Here is an 18413-nt window from a genome sequence, read left to right as displayed (position 1 = left end):
GTTGAGAATCATTCCAGAGGTCTTACTAAAAACCTACATAAGAAGCGACGGCCCATTTCCCTTGCGTACCATGCGGTAGTTGAGAAGACTCGGGATTTCGCGGGAAGTCGCCAACTTCACGCGTGAAAGATCTAACATGCACCAACAACATGGGGAGACAGATGCGATGTACGGCTAAGGACAATCAATATAGATGTTTGGGGAAGTATAATAAACAAGAAGGAGAAAAATTACTGTCTCTGGCTACCGGAGCCCAATTACGCTCTGCATCATCGTCAGCGAAGCACTTGTAGATCCGGGATTTTGCGGGAAAGTCTTACCATTTCCAGTGTCCATACTCGCCGAATCCAGATTTTAACCTTGCCGTCTACCCCTTCGACATCATGTAGCTCAACGCCTTCCCACCAACATCTCCTTGCTGGTTTCCGCCAAAAGAGAAGGAGCTTTTGAGCCATCCCCACCGCGTTGTTATTCTCCAGATCACTTCGAATGTCAGTTCGAAGCTTGGCTAATGCCAAGCTACAAATGACTGCTTTATTAGGCTCCGGGGCACGGTGGCCCCATCGATCATCACGATCGAACCCGCTAGACATCATTAGCATACACTAATTTCCTTGGGCATAGAACATGTGGAGAGCTTACCCTGCAGTAAGCATCTCAATCAGATGCTGTTCGGTCGAACCTGCTTCGTCGCTTTTCCTCAAACCAGAGAATATTCCATCCTGCTTCAGCAGAGCTTTCGCGGCCGCGCGCTTGACTTCCATCATCTCTGCATGATCTATGTCAGGGCGAGGAGGTATCGCGTAAAAGTCCAAATCTTCGCGCAAGACAATGATGCCAGCCCGATCTTGAAGCATGTCCCTGGCAGATGCCTGCATGGAATCGGGGGGCACATCCACATCTTGGGAGGTCGAAGGGGAAGGCGAAGAAGACGGAATTGACTGGGCAACCGAGCGGAAGAAATCCAGCATATACTGTAAAGAAGCCGGATCGTACTGGAGATGACAGTATGAGATATAGGTTCCAGGGAGCCAGAGTCATGGCCACACATACGCCGGCAGGGAGTCACTTACGTCAACAGGGTAAATGTCACCTTCATGGAAAGTGCCCATGTGTCCATCAGGGAGGAGGCCGTTCGGAAACAATGACAGAAGAACAAATTCCGGCAAAGTCAACAACTCATCGCGGGAAAGTGTAAATCGAATACCTCTTCGGACATGTCAGTGCCAAGGATCAAGATGCTACCTGCTTGCGAAGCAAAGAATACCCGCGCATACCTAAGGTCTAGAGTAATGTGCTCATCGCCACCAATGTCTGTAGATAGCACGAATCAGCCATGAACTGTTTGACCGGGTGCAGAGAACTGATGAATTTGCATACCTCCTAATGTATTGATCGGCGGCCCTCCAGCCTGTTGTACCTGGGTGATGATACTCGACGCGCCTCCTGCTGCAGCCATGACGTACGTGAAAGACTCGAGTGGACTTGATCCTTCGGTATATGGTGGAGGAGGCTCGCCTTCTTCCGCTGCCTTCGCTGAGGAATCTGGTTTGATGTCTCGAGAGAGTGAGGCTTTAACTTCGGCAACTAACGATGTTGATGATTCCGGTCTGAGACCCTCGTTGGGTAGGGAATTAACGAGAGCTGGGGTGAGGGTGGAGCCGGACGGTGTGACAGTATCCTTTGCGCGATTGGAATCCGACGCCGCGACGAAAACAAGAGACGAGAAAGGAGGAGGATTAGATGGAAAAAAGCTGGAAGTGGAAGCCTCCGAGCAAGGAGAGTGGGGTGGTGGTGCAGTATAGAAGTCGAAGTCGTCCTCGTCCTGGTCTTCCGTTACGGAGTCCGTCGTTCGATGATGCGGCCGCGCCGTGGGAGGCGAGCCAGAGGAATTCGGTAACCACGACAAGGTGACGAGGTCTGTGGCAGAATCAGGAGGTGAGCGCTCGGCGTCTGTCGTTGTGAAGGTCTTGCCAGTCGTCTACTGGTCGGTCGTCGGTCGTAGGAGACTTAGGTATGTGCAGTGACGATCAGGAGGAGTCTTTTGGGGTGAGTGCCTCGATCTGTATTATTCAGGGTATTGGCACATAACAGTTGAGGCTGGTAGTTGGATTCGACCTTGATGGTTCTATCAGAAAAGGATGCTAGCAGAATCAAAAATAGCGAAAAAGCAAAATTAGACGGAGGGGGTATCTGTAGACGGATTACTAGTTTGGGCGGTGGTGACGCTGAGGAATGTGAAGAGAGGGGGTGGAAGAGGGAGAAGGAGAGGAGAGGAGAGGAAAGGCGGCAGGGAGCATTTAGGGAGGGAGGGACAGCAGCAAAGCAGCAAAACAGCAATAGTAATAATGATAACAGACCTGAGCGCGCGGGTAACTACTGAGTGACCACCAAGTACTCTACTAACTCAGGCGGTACTAGTAAGCCAGAGTAGCTACTCAAGGTGATAAAAGTGGTCGGTCGCTAGTCCGTCCCTTGCCCATCCGTCCTCTCGCCCCAGCTCCATTCCCATTGCAATTAGTGACTGACCATACGAAATGTGTGTAGTACTGCACAGTGCCTGTGACTATACTTTTGCCTTCGCGCGACCTTAACTCTACCTAGAACATGCACCTTTGAGAAGCCAAATGGCTTTGTTCAGTCCCTTGTCACATGACCGTCCATTGCAATACCCACCACCTCACAACATTCTTTATCTTCAGTACCTTCTCCTACTCATCTTCAGGGCTGCTTTGCAGGGCTGCTTACTCTAGATAAGAGCTTACTTCTGACTACTACCAAATTAAAGTTAAGTTAACTTCCCCTTAACCGCTTGATTTGATACACATAGTATGAAACCTTGCCCGCACGTACTCTTCTTACTCGCATGGTTACCTCGCTCGTACCGCAAGCGCTACTTCAAATTGCTCAACTGCAAGGGCTGCTTGCCTCGACGGCTTGCCTTGAATACAAACAGCGTGAGTCATCTTTATCGCTTGATTTAGTTGATTTGGCAAATTTTGCACTCGCACATGCTCTGCATGCCCTGGACACAGGCTAATTATAGATCATCCGATGGCCGGGATCTAGTGTAAAGAACAAACATGCTGCCGAGGCTGTCTGCAGACGAAATGGCTAAACGTCGCGCTCGACGTAACTCTGGATAATACCCTCGAGGGTAGGTTCGTACTCTTTGAGCGTCACCTCGTCTCCGTTGAGGATGGTGTTCGCCTGGACGAAGATCTTGCGAGGAACCTTATTCTTCAGCACCACCTCGCGGACTTCCTTACCCCACCACGCATCGACGGAGGTGATCTCATCATAAAGCTTCTTGCCTGAGTCGAAGTCCGCAGTGCTCTTATACACATGCAACTTCTGCAGGTATTTCTCCACAGCCGGCCGGCCATGTGACAGAATCTTCGACCGATCCAGGTGAATCTCTAGATCTGAAAGATCCGGTTTGCTGTAGGAAAGCTTGACGAAATCGTCACCAGCGTCGAGGAAGGTTCGTAAGATACTGTAGCGGGCCTGCATGTGAGCCTGTCCCCACTTCTGGGTCTTGGGATCCCAAAATTCGAGCGCAACCAAACCGGCGCGAGCCATCGACAAGTAACCCGCGAAGAGAACATCACCAGCATCGTTCGTAAGGTCCACCTGGCCGTCGCCAAACCCAAAGAGCTTGAGAATCTCAAAGTCGCAACTAAGCACCATTGCAACGCATTCTGCACGACACTCCTCATAAGACGAAGAGACAGCCCCGAACACGGAGCCCCAGGTTTGGCCAGGTTTGTACCACGTTGTGACAGGCTTGTTAGTCACGGGACTTACAGGAGGGCTGGAAATGTCGAAATTATATTCTCCAGGAGACGTCTCTTGCAGTAGCTTTCCAGTCCCATGACCAAGCAGCTCATGAATGCCAACCTGAACCTCAAACGCAGCATCACGGTTTTCGCTGTACACTTTGAGGTATCTATCGGGTATGAATGGGATGGGCTCGTTGGGTGCTTTAGCACTGAGAACATTTCCAAGGGAAACGTTCTTGAATCCAAGGGTTTGCCGAATGTCATCATAATTGGGAAGATTGATTCCAGCGGGGAGGCCAGAGCATTGGAAGCTCAACACCTCAAGAGACGTGAAGTCGGGGCTGAGAAATTTATCCTTCTCAAACTCTTTACTCCACGGTAATTTAGGAATCATGGTCTCAGCACTGTCAACCAGCTTACCGAAAGCGCGGGTTCTCTCCAAATTGACCTGTTCGAGTTAGCCAGTGAACCGCCGTGCCATACATGAAGAACGTGTTGAACAGAAACTCCTACCAGAGCAACGAATCCTTCCCATTCTCCTCTCACCCCATGAGGGTCCCTGTAGGTTTCGACGAAACCCAGATTGGTCTCCAATACTGGCTTCTGGTCCTTTACCCAGATCCGCTGGCTTTCCTTGAATGCCTCGATGGAGCCAGAACCAAATGAGAGAGCGTAGGCATCCAGCATCCGCTTCTGATTGTCGTTGGCAGCATGCAGAGAAGCCTGCTTGATACTGTGCGCGACCTTGGCCATCTCCTCTCGATGATCGCCAAAGACGAGGCGAAGCTTGTGGCCCTTCAACTTGCCATCGAGATCGAAGCTATCGACATAGCCCAAATCTCGGTCCCGTGCCGGGGGTGAGGAAACACCGGAAGCGATTAGAAGTTCGAAGTCCCCAGTCTCAGTTTTCTTCAGTCGCGTATTCTCCAACGGCAACCCTTTCTGCTCCAAAAAGTCACCGACGGCTGTGATTTCTTCTTTGGTGATTGACGGCGAATCAGGATAATACGTAGTCATATGATTTCCCTCTACGTAACCCAAGTGCATACGCGATTGTACATCTGTCTCATAGATGCCACCTCCTGTGCTGTTGGCCCGACTGAAGGCCTCCTTTGTCTTGGGGGAGGCAGAAGCTAAAGCTTGAAAGGCCTCAACGGGCAAACGGGGGATAAACTTAGAGTCGCCAAAGCCCTTATAGTTGCCACAGTTGCCGAGAAACTGCGCGGCATATTCCAGGAAGTAGCGAAGATGCTCATCGCTGACATTCGATCTCCGAGCAAGATCATTCCAGTCTCCATTGCAGGTCCGATGGAGTTCAACGATGAGGTCATAGATGGGTTCTGACTCTGGAGAAACCTGCCGAAGTGTGATTCGAGTTCCTGCAAAAGCGGCGCTAGAGAGAGGTTGCTCATGTTAGCTTCCCCGAGACGTGGCCGCTCAGATAGAGAGTTGGCACCGAACCGGCTCATATAATGCGCATATTTACGCAGCTTTGCATCCTTTAGATTATCGAAATGTGTCTTAATTTCTAAGCGGACTACCGAGGGAGGCGAGTCAGCCAGATAATGTTGCTTCACTTTGTCATCCATGTCGATCGGCGGTGTTGTTGTTGTTGTTGTTGTCGCCGTTGTGGTTACTGAGGTATCTGCGGTATCAAGGGGAATTGTAGAGGACAGGTTGCTGGGCCGGGACGAAGAGGACCACCGGATGGGGTGGTAAGGATTGAGGGGTAAGTGCGGTAGTCGGAAGCAGGAGGGGTGGCGGTGGGCCGACGGAAAGCGCCTCCAGGCGCCTCGAAGAGAGTGCATTTGAAGACTAACGTTACCTAGGGTGTCTGAGCTTTCTTCCTGCCCAGTCGCAGCTGCTATTGAGTAACTTACCGAGTATGGAGAAATCCAGTCACCTCAGCTTGCAAGTCTAAGCTTTCTACGATTTGAGGGTGCTTGGCAGAAGTGGAGCTTTGGGCTAATAATCTCTTTGAAAGGTCCACTCTGTTCGGTCAGCGTACTACGTAACTACGTAACTACGTAAAGTACTAGGTACTGTTTAGATATATCTCTATTGAATATACTCATACATAATCGTGAGATACCTCACTAAACCTGGGCCAGCCAATTCTATGAGTGCAAATCATCCGAGAAAAATGTGATATGTACTGGACAGCAATCTTTTGGATCAGCCATTCCCATACCTCGTAAGTCATATACAGAACAACCAGGGGCCACATTCTTTTTCTTCGCTGCCAGTCAAAGTCGTACGTTACAGTTATAATCGGGCAGTGGTATGTGGGCAACCTACATGCATTTGCGGTGCTTGCAAACACACATTGAGTGACTCGGTTAAATATCGAACAATAAAGCTTGGAAGAAGACAAACGGCATTCACGCAACAGCACAGGCCATACACCTCATAGCAAACTCTCATACTTGTCAAGGCCTTGTTTTTGCATTCCATGCGGTGGAACTGAAGCATTGCTGGGGAAAGCAGTGGATGTGATATTGCCACCGACAGGGGATCGCACGGGATTCGACGCGCCAGTGGGGTTCGTCAGGGAGCCGACTTGGCCCAGGCCGGCTGGCGGGGGAGGAATTGAGAACGCAGCATAGTTGAGAGCAGATTGCGACCCTTGTCCAGATATGCCATTATTGACTCTGAGACCGGACAACGATCCTAAGCCATTGCTCGAAGCCCTCGACCCCGGAAGAGGCTGTTGGGGGTTTGAGGAAATCGGTGAGGACCACGATTGAAGGGCGGGAGGAGAAGTGGGCAGCGTAGAAACTGCTGGAGTCGAGGGCGAGCTGGTTCTAGCAGCAGGTTGCAAGGAGGGAAAGGAGCTTAAGTTGTAATCAGGTGTGACCGACCGCATGCTGAGATTCGACAGCGTTGGTAGCATGCCTCCTTTGGAAACAGGGCTAGCAACGTTTGGCGACCAAGATGTCCCGGTGGATGAAGTGCTTGGAATGGGAGGTCGTTTCGTTGAGGGCTCTGCAGAGGCGGTGCTCCATAGATCGGTATCTTGGCTATCAAGGCTGTCAGGGTTTCGTCCTAGGACCAGACGCTCAAAGGTGTCTCGTGCATCCGCGCCAGTTTGATTCAAGTCACCTGCGGATTTGGGATATCCCACGGCACTATTCTGAAACTTGGTGCTATCGCCTGCCGATGAAAGTTCCTGCAGCTTCTTTGTCTGTTCACGTTCGATTTTAGAGGAAAGATCCTTGATCAAGCGCATGAAACTGCCGAATTGGCGAAGATCGAGGAGAGGTCCGAGGCTGAAGCTCCATAAGACTGGGAGAAGTTCCAAGGCAAGGAACTCAGTATCTGCCACTTTTCCGACTTGTCGGAACACATTCAGTGCCGCCATCATGACAGCTGGCTCTTTTGTTTTGATGGCCTTCAGTGATGGGACAAGTTTCTCTTGTATTGTATACTTGTCCAGAATCGATGACTTATTCGACTGCGGTACGCTCTCTGGGCCAACACCTGTGAAGTCATCTCTTAGAGCTTCTTCAGAATTCACAGTGCCGCCACAGAGAACAGCGAACGCCTCCAAGCAGCGCACTTTTATGGCAAGGCTATTTGTGCGACTGAAGGTTGCAGCGATCGGCGGAAAGACCTCATTCTTGACAGTGCTAAAGTCGAGAACGGGTAGAATGACTGGGAGACATTTGATTGCACCATCTACCAACGAGTGTGTCGGTGAATCAAGTCCCAGGCGGATCAAGGGCAGGATATCTGTTCAAATTAGAATCCGGTCATGTCACATAGTCATTGAAAACATTGACGGATAACTGACCTTCCTTAAACTCCTTCCCGGAGCAGTTCTTAGCAACAATGTTCATATTTTCCAGAACCACCATTAACCCAGCATCCTTCTTGGAGTCACGCTCCTGGTGAGCCCCCTTACCAGCCGGAAACGTCTCTTTCAACTGAGGTATTACCCTATCGGGGAATATACGCCGCGCACTGGGGATGCGTTGAAGGATGGCAAAAACATTACCTAAGACAAGAGGAAGAAGCTCACGATCCTTCATCTCATCTAGCAAAGCTCCCAGAACTTTTCTTTCCAATACAGAGACCGGGAACTCGGGTAATACTCGTTGCAAGCCGCGCATGAATTGCGACTTCTCATTCGGGTTCTTTGCTGGTAGAGACTCCAGGAAACGAATTGTTGAAACCAGAATATTGTCGAAGTAGGGGGATTGCTGGAATTCCCGAGCATTTAGTCGCTGGGCTGGCCTTCGAGTTATCAATCTGGGTAATACATGAGCGAGGATGTCTCTTGGGATTGTGCCCGAAGACAAGAAGTTGTTGCCTTGGGAAGGGGTGGTGGATGAAGAGCTAAGAAGCTTCTTGTATGTGTTCACATTTGAGTGTGTCTGCAATGGAGATACATGGGGTGAGTTATAGAGCGCCACAATCACTAGACCAAGTGAGAAAAGGTCGGCGGCGGGGGTAACATTTGAGTCCAACACAAAGTCCGGAGAGGTATAGTCCATGTTCAACTGGACTGACGCCGGTAAGCGGGGATCTTGATAGAGTACTTCTGACAAGGCAAGCGGTGGAAGCGTCGATCGTGAGTCCGATGCAGTTGGAGGGCCAGCAAACCCCAGCCCAGAAATTTTCCAGTCTGATTTAGCATTGATGAAGACGGCTTCAGGATTAAGATTTCCATGAACGAGCCCTGCCGATTCGTGCAGAAACTCGAGACCCTTTGCCACCTGCAACAGACCTTTCTGGATCTCTAACTCATCAAGATCAAGATCTCGTCGTCTCCGCGTTCCGTCAGGATCCTCCACCATGTAACGGCTAGACCCTCCGCGACGGACATCAGATGCGGCCCTAGCAGAGCTCTCTTGAGCATCTTTGGCCTGCAGAAGTCCAGCAAGAGAGGCAGTAACCTGTTCAGTGGCAAACATAAGTCCACCGCCACGCGTTTCTTCAAGAGGTTCTAGAACCTGAAGAACAGAGGGATGTCGAAGCCGTGCAAGAGTGCCGGCTTCTCGCTTCAGTCGGTCAACAACATCTTCCTGCAACTTCTTAGTGGAACCACTGGAGCGATTGCCCAGCCCGCTTGAACGGGTCTCGAGAACCTTCTTATCGAAGATAAAGATCGAAGCTGCTGTGCCTGTGGACTTCTTCTTGCCGTCATGGATCTTCCAGGGTCCTGACACCACGGATGGGTGGGGAGAGACCTGATAGTTTGATGTTATGTTAGAGCTCAGAGATTTGAGCGCCGATGAGAACATTTTCGCCTATATCAACCCAGATATATGACCGTTTGCGAGAGATCAAAACACTATTGACTAGTTCCACTGCATCCAATGCGAAGCTTATGCGGGAGGGCGTATATTCGGAGAATTGAGATATCACAAGTCTGGAAGAGGAATAAAGTGATGACGCAGCAATGAATTGGGAAAGGGGGGAAGTATATGGACAGGAACAGAATATTCGTGAACTGAGGTTGAAGAGGTCTCCTCAGTTCAAGGGTAGAGTCCAGGTCGCCGTATTGTTGCTTCCAAATTCTCCAATCTCTTTCTCCGCTTCACCTTTCTCTATTCATGTCATGAATGGCATTCCACATGGATAAGTTAGTTATCATTCAGTGTTCGGGCGGGCAGCTGGCCGCCCGAGGCCTCTGTCACGTGCACGCACCAAAGGCCTAAGTTTAGTGGTTGGACTGGGCCCGGGGCCCAGGCAAAAACAACTGGAGCTCTCCGAGCTGACCGCCTTCTTAGATCGATTATTGCCGGGTATCTGTGCCGCTCGACGCCGACGTCGGAAGATCGCCTCCAATGACAGCGCGATAGTCAATTCATCCAAGGGCGAACAAGTCACAGAGCTTTAGACCCAGCTGTGATCTGTGATAGCACAATTGGAGCAAACTCGACTTAGAAATTGCGGCCTCGCGTTCCAATCTGTGGTCTGGGCATAAGCCATCTTCAGATACTAATTAAGTCCTTTTATCTGTGGATCTTCCGGAGTTGTGCCCCGGGTCCGTTGAAAAAGAGTCATCAAGTGCTTTTCTCCGCCTTTTTAAAGCTCCGCAACCGCCAACCCCCAAATTAACCTCAACAGTCTTTGGTGATAGTGCAGCACAGGGTTGATTGAGTGCTCTCTACTTCATTATCTTCACATTGTTTGCGGATCACGCTCACGATGCGATCTTTCCAGGTTGCCCGCCGTCGGGCGTTACTACAGAGCTTCGTTGCCCCTGGCGCCCCCCAAAACTCCGCACTGAGTCAATTATGGAAGAGATGCTTCAGCGCAACACCAACTGCTGCTTCCAGCTTAGCTGGTCTTGATCCTTCCAAGCTTACAGTTACCAAGACGAGCACGCCCAAAGAGTTGACGGCCGCCAAGGACCTTGTCTTCGGAAAGACCTTCACTGGTATGGACATTCGGCATTGGCAATGACCTGACACGGTTCGTCTTCGATTTTCGCTAACGCTCTCTCGCCCTCAGACCATATGCTTTCGATTGAATGGACAGCGGCTGATGGCTGGCACACCCCCCAGATCGTTCCGTACCAGAACCTGAGCCTCGACCCCTCAGCCTGTGTGCTTCACTATGCATTCGAGTGCTTCGAAGGTATGAAGGCATACAAGGACAACAAAGGCCAAATCCGGCTGTTCCGCCCGAACAAGAATATGGCACGTTTGAACAAGTCGTCTTCCAGAATTGCGTTGCCCACCTTCGACGGCGAGGCTCTGACCAAACTGATTGGAGAATTCGTGAAGCTGGACAGCAGATTCATCCCGGAGTATGTGCAATTGCAATTCTTCTTCCGGCAGCTTTCAGTCATGGCTAACCCCTGCTCTTGTAGTGCTCGAGGATACTCGTTATACCTGCGTCCCACGATGATTGGCACTCAAAAGACTCTTGGTGTCGGACCCCCAGGTTCCGCCCTTCTATTCGTGATCGCAAGCCCTGTTGGCCCTTACTACCCCACTGGCTTCAAGGCTATCTCTCTTGAGGCCACCGACTATGCAGTCCGCGCTTGGCCCGGTGGCGTGGGAGACAAGAAGCTAGGTGCGAATTACGCACCTTGTGTTCTGCCTCAACTCGAAGCTGCCTCCCGGGGTTTCCAGCAGAACCTGTGGCTTTTCGGAGAGGAGGAGTATATCACTGAAGTTGGCACGATGAATCTCTTCGTCGCAATGAAGAACAAGGAAACTGGTCAGAAGGAGCTGGTGACTGCACCATTAGACGGGACAATCCTTGAAGGTGTCACTAGAGATTCGGTGTTGGCTCTGGCAAGGGAAAGACTGGTGCCAAAGGGGTGGGCTGTCGCAGAGCGCAAAGTCAGGATGACTGAGCTTGCTGAAGCAGCTCAGGAGGGAAGACTAATTGAGGTCTTCGGAGCCGGAACCGCGGCCATTGTGAGCCCCGTACGAAAGATTAGCTACAAGGGTCAGCTGGTCGACTGCGGTCTGAAGGAAAACGAAGAGGCTGGGGAAATCGCCTTGCAAATGAAGAACTGGATCGAGGGTATTCAGTATGGTGACGAGGAGCATCCGTGGAGGTGAGAATTCTTCTACCGACCTGAACACGGCTTTTGCAAGAGTGCTAACGATTATCACAGCTACGTCCTATAGAGTCAGATTTAAGGATAGGAGTTGATGTGTTCTCAACAATCATTGCATGTGTGGGTGCGTGTGTGTGCGCGCGCGCGTGGTTTATGTCGTCTCCCATAGACGAATCAAAACGTTTGATTCAAGATCAAGGGGCGTTGTATGGCTCATGGTGGTTTTGATGGACCGAAAACACAAATAACAATATGTTCATGGTTAATCTCTGAGCGTTACCTGAGGCTAGAGCAGTTAAAACTCATCTTTTCAGTGCTCCTGCGACTTTGATTCTGGTTCAGACGGAGATTTTACTGTATACCAACTCGTCCAAGACACCGTTCCGGGGCCAAATGCACGGCAAGCATCGCCACCGAGCTATCATGTTCAAGTCTAGGCAAACAGACATTGAGAGAAAGCCGATCGGTGACGCTAGGTCTCAGGACATTGAATAAGGCCCACATTGTCATTCCAGCGACCCACCACTGGATGTTCGAGGCCAGCATATAACGAGGGCAGTAGCATGGAATGTCACCTTATCGAAAGCCGTCCATCGGATAACTTGCAGGCTAAGTTATAAATGGAGACTCTCTACATCACAGTGCGAACTTACCTTGAGCGGGCTGAGAACTGTTTGCACATTACGCTTGTCGACTCGTCGCCAACCGACTGAGATTCAGAGCGATATGCGAAGGTTCCAATCTTCTGTAGCATTCTTGGAGCAAACAAACCACGTAGTTTTGTTGTTTTTATCGAAGATCCCGAAGACTCCATCACCGATGAATCGATCTAGCCCATGCTAGCGTGCCATCAACTAGGTAAGTAAACTCATTCATTGACTGACAGACTACTCCGTAGAATTTGTAATACGCACAGCTCATAATCAACCCCACCGAGCCGCTCGCTATCCACTTTGAACCCTTTCTTTCACAGTTCAGTCCTCGAGGCTCGGAAGGTCGCTGTCCAGATCTGGCTAGTAATTAGTCCGTTAGTTAGTTACTGTAACTAGTCAGGCTCGTAAGTGATTTATAATAATAAAAATAATAATAATCATCCCCAACTAAGTTCCAACTTCCAACCCAACGCCTTAACCATCTTTCAAAGGTTCCGAGCCTGGAGCTCATGTTTATGCGAGCAAGCCAATCAGCACGCTAACATCTTGAGCCCCACCAGGCAACCATTAATTCCCAGCACCTGGCAGGTAGTATAGCCAGGAGTTACAGTACTGTACTATACGTATGCGTATACGTAGTACCTTGTGCCTTGGTATGCACCGTATAAACAATCGAATACAATTCTAAGATATCATCTACGCTTCAGAAAGATCACTGTTTCTGGACTGATTTCTTCGTAGCTCTCGACTAGACTCGTCATATCATATGGATGCCTAGTGCCTAGATAAACTAGACAGTTGACTCCATCAAAAGTCAGCACCTAGACAGATTTACCAGGCAACAACGTGCCGGCAGGATCCGTTCCGCGGGCAGTGATTTCACTAGTTGGCCTCCAGTGTCTCAGCTCTTGTAGGCCATGCTGTAATCCGCGGTAAACAAACTAGTATTCAACCAACAGCAATACTAATTGATCCTGAATCACCCTAGAAAGCTAGGCAAGGCTGTGTTGCAGTCTGCCTCTGCCTGTATGAGCCATGTCATGGGTGAAGATGAAACTGGCCCATGCCCGGTGCTTGTTTTCTGATTGTACGGATATGGAGGGGACGAGGAGCCGCAACTCTTTTTGTCCACGTCCTGCCATTGGCATGGCTCCACTTCTCCAACTTCAGCTCGGTTCTGACTTGGATCGTTTGGGGGCATGCCCAATGGTTCGGATGAGTCGGTAGATACTCCGCCGTGGGTAGATACGCTATCGGCCTTTAGAACAGCCGTCCTGCCGAGACCATTTCTTTTGGAGTAGAAAGGGGGAGAAATTGAACAAAAGAAAAGTAATAACTAAAAACCAGATGAAAAGGAAAGGTGCGAGAGGGGGGGGGGGGCAAGCGCGCAATACAACCATACTTTCTGAACGTACTCCATGCCAAAACAACCGGCTGAATTATTGGTTGATGACGACTGAAATCATAGATGAAGCTTCTTATAAAGAAGCCACCACGGGTGGCCTTACGCCAGCGGCGGAATGAGGAGAAGAATGAAGGAGGCAGATGATTACGTACTGCTCGAGGGTACGGAGTAACTATTGATCAACAAATTACTGACTCGCTGCCAGTCTTTGCGACTGTTCTATACGACGATCGGAGTTCGAGCTTAGATCTACTGTACCTCTTGTACCGTGCTGTCATATAAAACTCTAGTAATGTACTGTACAGTATACACTGTATATTATACAACAAAAATCGGAACAGCATCAGTGGACGTCTTCAAAGACTACCGTTTCTGATTAGCATCATCTCCTTCACAAAGGCGAGGTAATACTCCGCACAGTCACAAGCTAATGATGCATGTGCGGTTCAAGAGTCTGAGCCTTAGTGATTATCGTTCCAATCTATTTCCATTTGTTTGAGTCATAACTGTGCTACCATGGTACCGAGTGGACTTGGAAGATTGAGTATTGTAGCACACTTAGATGGAACACGATACTAAGTGATAACTGTATCACCTAGACCATCGGTCTCTCGGTCAGGCCGAGTCCGACAATTGGTGATGATTCATAAATCATTATTAATCAATCAATTAGGCCCTTGTCTGAAGGCCTCCGACAACCATCACGCTAAGATTGCAGGTCACCCGCTAGTCAGCTGCCCTGAAACCCTAGGCATGATTCTAAGAAAAATATACCCACCAAGGCAATGCACTTTGTTGAGGCTCTAGCTTCTGCATTAGTCGCCCACGAGTCGAGTGACTAGACGCGTTGGTGATAATCACTGTGGGTGTCGTGGGCCTTTTCGAGCGCTAACTTATCATCCCATAGTACCCATACTGATCCGCCGGGACCCCATAGTAGCTCGTTTCTGTCAACTAAACGTTTCTCCCCACTGCCGGTGGCTTTTTCCGGGGCTCTCCTGTGGTGGCCCAATTACAAGAGTGCTTACCCATCGATGCCATACCCTGATAGATGCCGTCGATCCTAACTCATCCTTCTTCAAGATAAGTCAGAGTAGGAGAGAGACCTTTATTCCGGGTCTACTGGCGATTGCCCGTTGGCTTGTGCAGCATGGTTTAGGGGGCAGGTTATGGGCCCAGTCAGCGAGTCAAGTCATTCCGACTGCGGAATTCATGCGACGCAAATTGGTTGCGCACGTTTCGGGCCTATGGGCCTATTGATATGTGGTAACATCGAGGCACCACTTCCCTAGACAGGGATTCTAGGACCACGCAGGTGCGGACTAGTGGCCGTCTTTGCTGTGGGGGCTCGTTTGCTTTAGTCCGCGGCGATGGATTCGTATATTCAATCTAGACGGAACTGGTCGGCAGGCTCAGCGAATGCATGGCACCAATCAATTCCGCTAGCGCATGAGTTGTGGCATTTACTAAAAGCAGTTGTTTGGGGCACTGATCCGCAAGCATTGCCACATGGTCGAGCGTAATTATGTACAGTACCCAAGTAAACTGAATGTTCCAATTGGAATGTGGTCGGGATTTCTAATCATGGGGGCCGTTTTCTGCTGCTATTGCTCGAACCTGGAACTAGTAACGGTTAACTAACTTGGACAATGGGGCGGAGGTCCGGGCAGGCTGATGAGGTGGGAAGTCAATTTCCTCCCACCGTACAATAACTGTAGTTCAGCGGTACAGTACAAACACCCCAACTTGTCATATTGGGGCCGGAAACAGTAACTTAGTGGCCGTACATCACTTTCCTACCTTGGTAAGCAACTCGATCAAACCAAATATCTCCACGGCATATGTGCCGACCTCTGGTTGAGAGATCCCTTCGCAGGTAACTAGTGACTACCACGGTCTAGAATTTGGAAAACACCGAGTGAAGTCATGGCATGGAATGACTAAACCGATCGTCGGGTCCGTGAAGGTCGCCCGAGATGTTAGATAGAAATCCACAGGCACTGTTATCTCAATGGGATAGAGATAGAGATCCCAGAGCCAATCTTCACCCGCCGCAAATCATGGTAGGTGGAGGTCCGATAAGAATGGCGCCATCACATGGACTCATGGCTAGGTACCGTACTGCACGTGGAGTTCCCGAACAGTACATCATTCGACTGGGGTGTTTTGTCTTTGCGTTCTTCTTCCCGGTCTTGCGGGGGTCTTGCTCTTGGTCTTTCTCCTAGCTTTTTAGCCAGACAATATTGTCAAGTGCTACGGATGACTCATTATGACTTGTTCATTCCTTCGAGCAATAACTAACAAACCTTGCCTGTACATTGCAGTGTTAAAGTCTATGAGGAAGAAACTGCACTCGGGTGTTAACGCTCCTCGGTCTTGTTTCAGGCTTGTCTGTATGGCTGCAAGGTATTGTATGTACTGTACAAACTGGTTTGACGAGGGTTGGCTTTATGGGGCGCTATAGTGTGTATGTATGCCTATGCATTAGAAGAGCCTAGGACTGGATAAAGCCTGAAGACTGCTGCACTAAGTCAGTCCGATTCGGCTATAAATATTTTATTCGACTTGGCTACCGCACCAGCCGATGCGGTCAGATGCAGTGCAGCAGAGCAACACAGTCTCACATCACTCTGGATGTCTTCTAGAAATACCTGAAGCTTCGATGTGGCACCCGCAAAGAGCTGTCCGTGGAAGTCCTTCCTGCTTCTTCAGGTTCTAGTAGAACAAGAAACCCGTCCAGTCGCAAGGCACGCCATGGCATGCAGAGATTACAGTATTCCTATTTACCCATGCATCGACCCATCTTCGTGGTTTGGTAGTGCTACAGTACTGTGTGAATATACGAGCTGTGGCTGCAGCCAATGATTGCTGCGTTTGGCCGGATCTAGCGCAGCTGAACCTATTTCAGGAAGCCCACGGTGCACACTGAGCAAGAAGACGGGCACACTTATACGAGAAGGCGTTGCATGGTCCGAAGGCAGAGGAGGTGTAACAGGGACCTTATTTCTATAGGAGGGAAATAAGAGTTGAATTCTTCACATATGATCTACCAATGCTCAATTATACAGTGTGCTGTACTGTATGTACTACGTATAGGCTACGGCCAGCATAGAAACTCAAGCAACATCACCGGAGCATTGGCCACGGGTTTTGAGTCAGGCCCGCAATCCTGTAACTGAACAGTCACTCCGCAGATGATCCTTAGCCTCTTCAGCCCTACACACTTGTCGAAATCTGGTGGGCTGTGATTAATCTGGCCCAAGGCTCGCGCAATCCCGTTTCAAGCTGGGTGTAAGCCTGCAAGTGATTGAGCCGCAAGTGTACCATAGCATGATCAGCATGAGCAACTGAGGGCCATGAGGCCCGCCCACTGAGAGTAAATGATGATTTGTTGGCTCGCTAAGTGCCATTTGGGGCTGAAAAATGATTCTAGACAATGGTGCGAGATTATTGGTCCCGTTGAACGTGAGGGGATGTTCTTCCCCTCACTTGCCCCCCCCCCTCCAGGGCCTCGTCCCCGGCATGACAAGTTGGAGGCCCAGTAACAAGCACGTAGGCGCTATCTACATTGGGCAGGAGCCTGTACTGCTGTGGCCAGGCTAATTGAACAAAGTAACTACCTTTAGCTTAGGTACTTCCCTCTCAAAGCATACCTGTCAAGCTTTTACAGAGCGCAATCGCTACGTAACCGCCCCCTGAGGAGGCCCTTGAAGTGTTTGGCTTACTATAGCCAGAGTACAAAGGCAAGTTGGAACCAAGTGTTAAAGCATGCGGTGGTACCGTACCATATATAGGATGATGGCAGTACACCTACATCAAAGGATGGGAAAGGGAAAGCCCTAATCCGATAAGGAGAACGGGGGCCGTTTCTAGCTGCGAGACAGCAAACTAGGCCCGGGAGGGGGTGGAAGGGGGAAACCCACTTAGAAACGAAGTGGGCTGTGCTTATACGCTGAGATATGCCCCTAGACAACAGCCATGAGATTCTGCAATGGGGAAATCCCATGGCTCAACTGACATACATTCGAGGATGACTGGCTGCCCTCTTCAAGGGTCAATGATCGCGACTGAATGAAGCTGATGGAGGAAGCAAGGGAGCATCATATTCCACACAGCGCGCCTCTTTATCTAGACCAGGCGCTCGGAGATGGTGAGATCTTTATCCTTAGTGTACTGCCAAGATCAAGGGGTGCAACGTGGTCGAAGTCAAGGCCGTGCACTCAAGGCTCGTGTTCATATCCTGTTGCAGTTGGCTCCGGCCTGCGCTCGACAGACAGGCACTATGCTGGCAGTCACTAGAAGGAGTAATAACCCTGAGTCTGGCAGCTGAGAAGTCCCCCGGGGACTTGTAGCACCTAATAGGTCGTGACCAACTTGGCGCCCTGTTCTGGAAAACGCAGGGCCCTGTCGCGATTGGGCTTGGGGCTTGGGGCTCATCCCTCTTGTGCATCATGCATGGCGGGAAGCCATTTGCAAGGCAAGGAGGCTATGATGCTCCTGATCACTATACATTGGAGCACTAAATGCTAACTAACGAGCCTGTGACTACAGCACGTAGACGAATTTGATAAGTGTTTGCTTCTGACATTAGCGCCACAGAGATCTCAGTGCGGCAGGCGAAACAAGACTGCTGAACCTGGGGCATACCTGGAATCACCAAAGAACCTCGTGCGTGGAGCAGGGTTTTAAGCTGAATTAGACCGGCGAAATCTCTGTTCAGCGAAACAAACAGCCATGTGTTCGGGTTATATGAATTCGGTAGCCATTCGATACATAGAGTCCCTTACGGCAATTGAGGCCAGAGAGCGAAAGAAAAACTTCTTCGTTTGTTCCGCAAAAGTGAAGCGTGGTTTCATTAGAAGATTCCACAGCTAGTATTCTTGCCAGAGTAACAGATATCACTGACACGTCCTGATGAGGAACAGGCCTGGCGAGATACCGTGCTGTGGAAGTAGACACCATATCTGAGTGTAAACTTACCGACGATACATACTAGTAATACATGGGGTGGGAACCGATCAAATCATTAATACTCCGTACCAAAGTTG

General features: G+C 50.0%; 5 protein-coding genes across 5 annotated transcripts; 2 read left to right on the top strand and 3 right to left on the bottom strand.

The window, feature by feature from the left end:
* Positions 1–33: 33 nt before the first annotated feature.
* BO72DRAFT_463257 (putative general stress response protein Whi2) lies at positions 34–2868 on the bottom strand (the record flags this gene model as incomplete). The annotated part of the gene is made up of 9 exons (XM_040946587.1): positions 34–174; positions 321–585; positions 643–995; positions 1074–1209; positions 1278–1314; positions 1381–1953; positions 2361–2376; positions 2766–2771; positions 2854–2868. 9 exons carry the CDS (start codon positions 2866–2868, stop codon positions 34–36), a joined length of 1542 nt encoding a protein of 513 aa, XP_040796104.1.
* Positions 2869–3114: 246 nt separating this feature from the next.
* On the bottom strand, positions 3115–5371 carry BO72DRAFT_390316 (dipeptidyl-peptidase III; the record flags this gene model as incomplete). Its single annotated transcript, XM_040941804.1, has 3 exons — positions 3115–4230; positions 4296–5175; positions 5244–5371. 3 exons carry the CDS (start codon positions 5369–5371, stop codon positions 3115–3117), a joined length of 2124 nt encoding a protein of 707 aa, XP_040796103.1.
* A 481-nt stretch (positions 5372–5852) lies between these two features.
* BO72DRAFT_440423 (putative protein kinase Scy1) lies at positions 5853–9355 on the bottom strand. The gene is made up of 2 exons (XM_040943449.1): positions 7576–9355; positions 5853–7514 (listed from the first exon to the last, which is right to left on the bottom strand). The coding sequence occupies exons 1-2, from the start codon at positions 9026–9028 to the stop codon at positions 6190–6192; spliced, it is 2778 nt and encodes a 925-aa protein (XP_040796102.1). The 5' UTR covers positions 9029–9355; the 3' UTR covers positions 5853–6189.
* Positions 9356–9584: 229 nt separating this feature from the next.
* BO72DRAFT_415525 (branched-chain amino acid aminotransferase, cytosolic) lies at positions 9585–11815 on the top strand. Its single transcript, XM_040942574.1, has 4 exons — positions 9585–10170; positions 10245–10542; positions 10606–11304; positions 11365–11815. The coding sequence occupies exons 1-4, from the start codon at positions 9939–9941 to the stop codon at positions 11375–11377; spliced, it is 1242 nt and encodes a 413-aa protein (XP_040796101.1). The 5' UTR covers positions 9585–9938; the 3' UTR covers positions 11378–11815.
* Positions 11816–12748: 933 nt separating this feature from the next.
* On the top strand, positions 12749–13339 carry BO72DRAFT_453007 (uncharacterized protein). Its single transcript, XM_040945881.1, has one exon. The coding sequence runs from the start codon at positions 13024–13026 to the stop codon at positions 13177–13179; it is 156 nt and encodes a 51-aa protein (XP_040796100.1). The 5' UTR covers positions 12749–13023; the 3' UTR covers positions 13180–13339.
* Positions 13340–18413: the final 5074 nt, after the last annotated feature.

The sequence above is a fragment of the Aspergillus fijiensis genome (assembly GCF_003184825.1).
Source record: "Aspergillus fijiensis CBS 313.89 unplaced genomic scaffold BO72scaffold_82, whole genome shotgun sequence".
In the NCBI taxonomy this organism is placed as follows: domain Eukaryota; kingdom Fungi; phylum Ascomycota; class Eurotiomycetes; order Eurotiales; family Aspergillaceae; genus Aspergillus; species Aspergillus fijiensis.
The sequence above is the reverse complement of the archived record's forward strand: the minus strand, read 5'-3'. Positions and strand labels throughout refer to the sequence as shown.

Bases quoted from the DNA above. Each gene is read 5' to 3' on its own strand.
- BO72DRAFT_415525 (XM_040942574.1), top strand. From the start codon at position 9,939: ATGCGATCTTTCCAGGTTGCCCGCCGTCGGGCGTTACTACAGAGCTTC. The intron at 10,171-10,244 runs GTATGGACATTC...TCTCGCCCTCAG, and splicing joins CTTCGGAAAGACCTTCACTG to ACCATATGCTTTCGATTGAA. The intron at 10,543-10,605 runs GTATGTGCAATT...CTGCTCTTGTAG, and splicing joins GACAGCAGATTCATCCCGGA to TGCTCGAGGATACTCGTTAT.
- BO72DRAFT_453007 (XM_040945881.1), top strand. From the start codon at position 13,024: ATGCCCGGTGCTTGTTTTCTGATTGTACGGATATGGAGGGGACGAGGA.
- BO72DRAFT_440423 (XM_040943449.1), bottom strand. From the start codon at position 9,028: ATGTTCTCATCGGCGCTCAAATCTCTGAGCTCTAACATAACATCAAAC. The intron at 7,515-7,575 runs GTCAGTTATCCG...TAATTTGAACAG, and splicing joins CGGGAAGGAGTTTAAGGAAG to ATATCCTGCCCTTGATCCGC.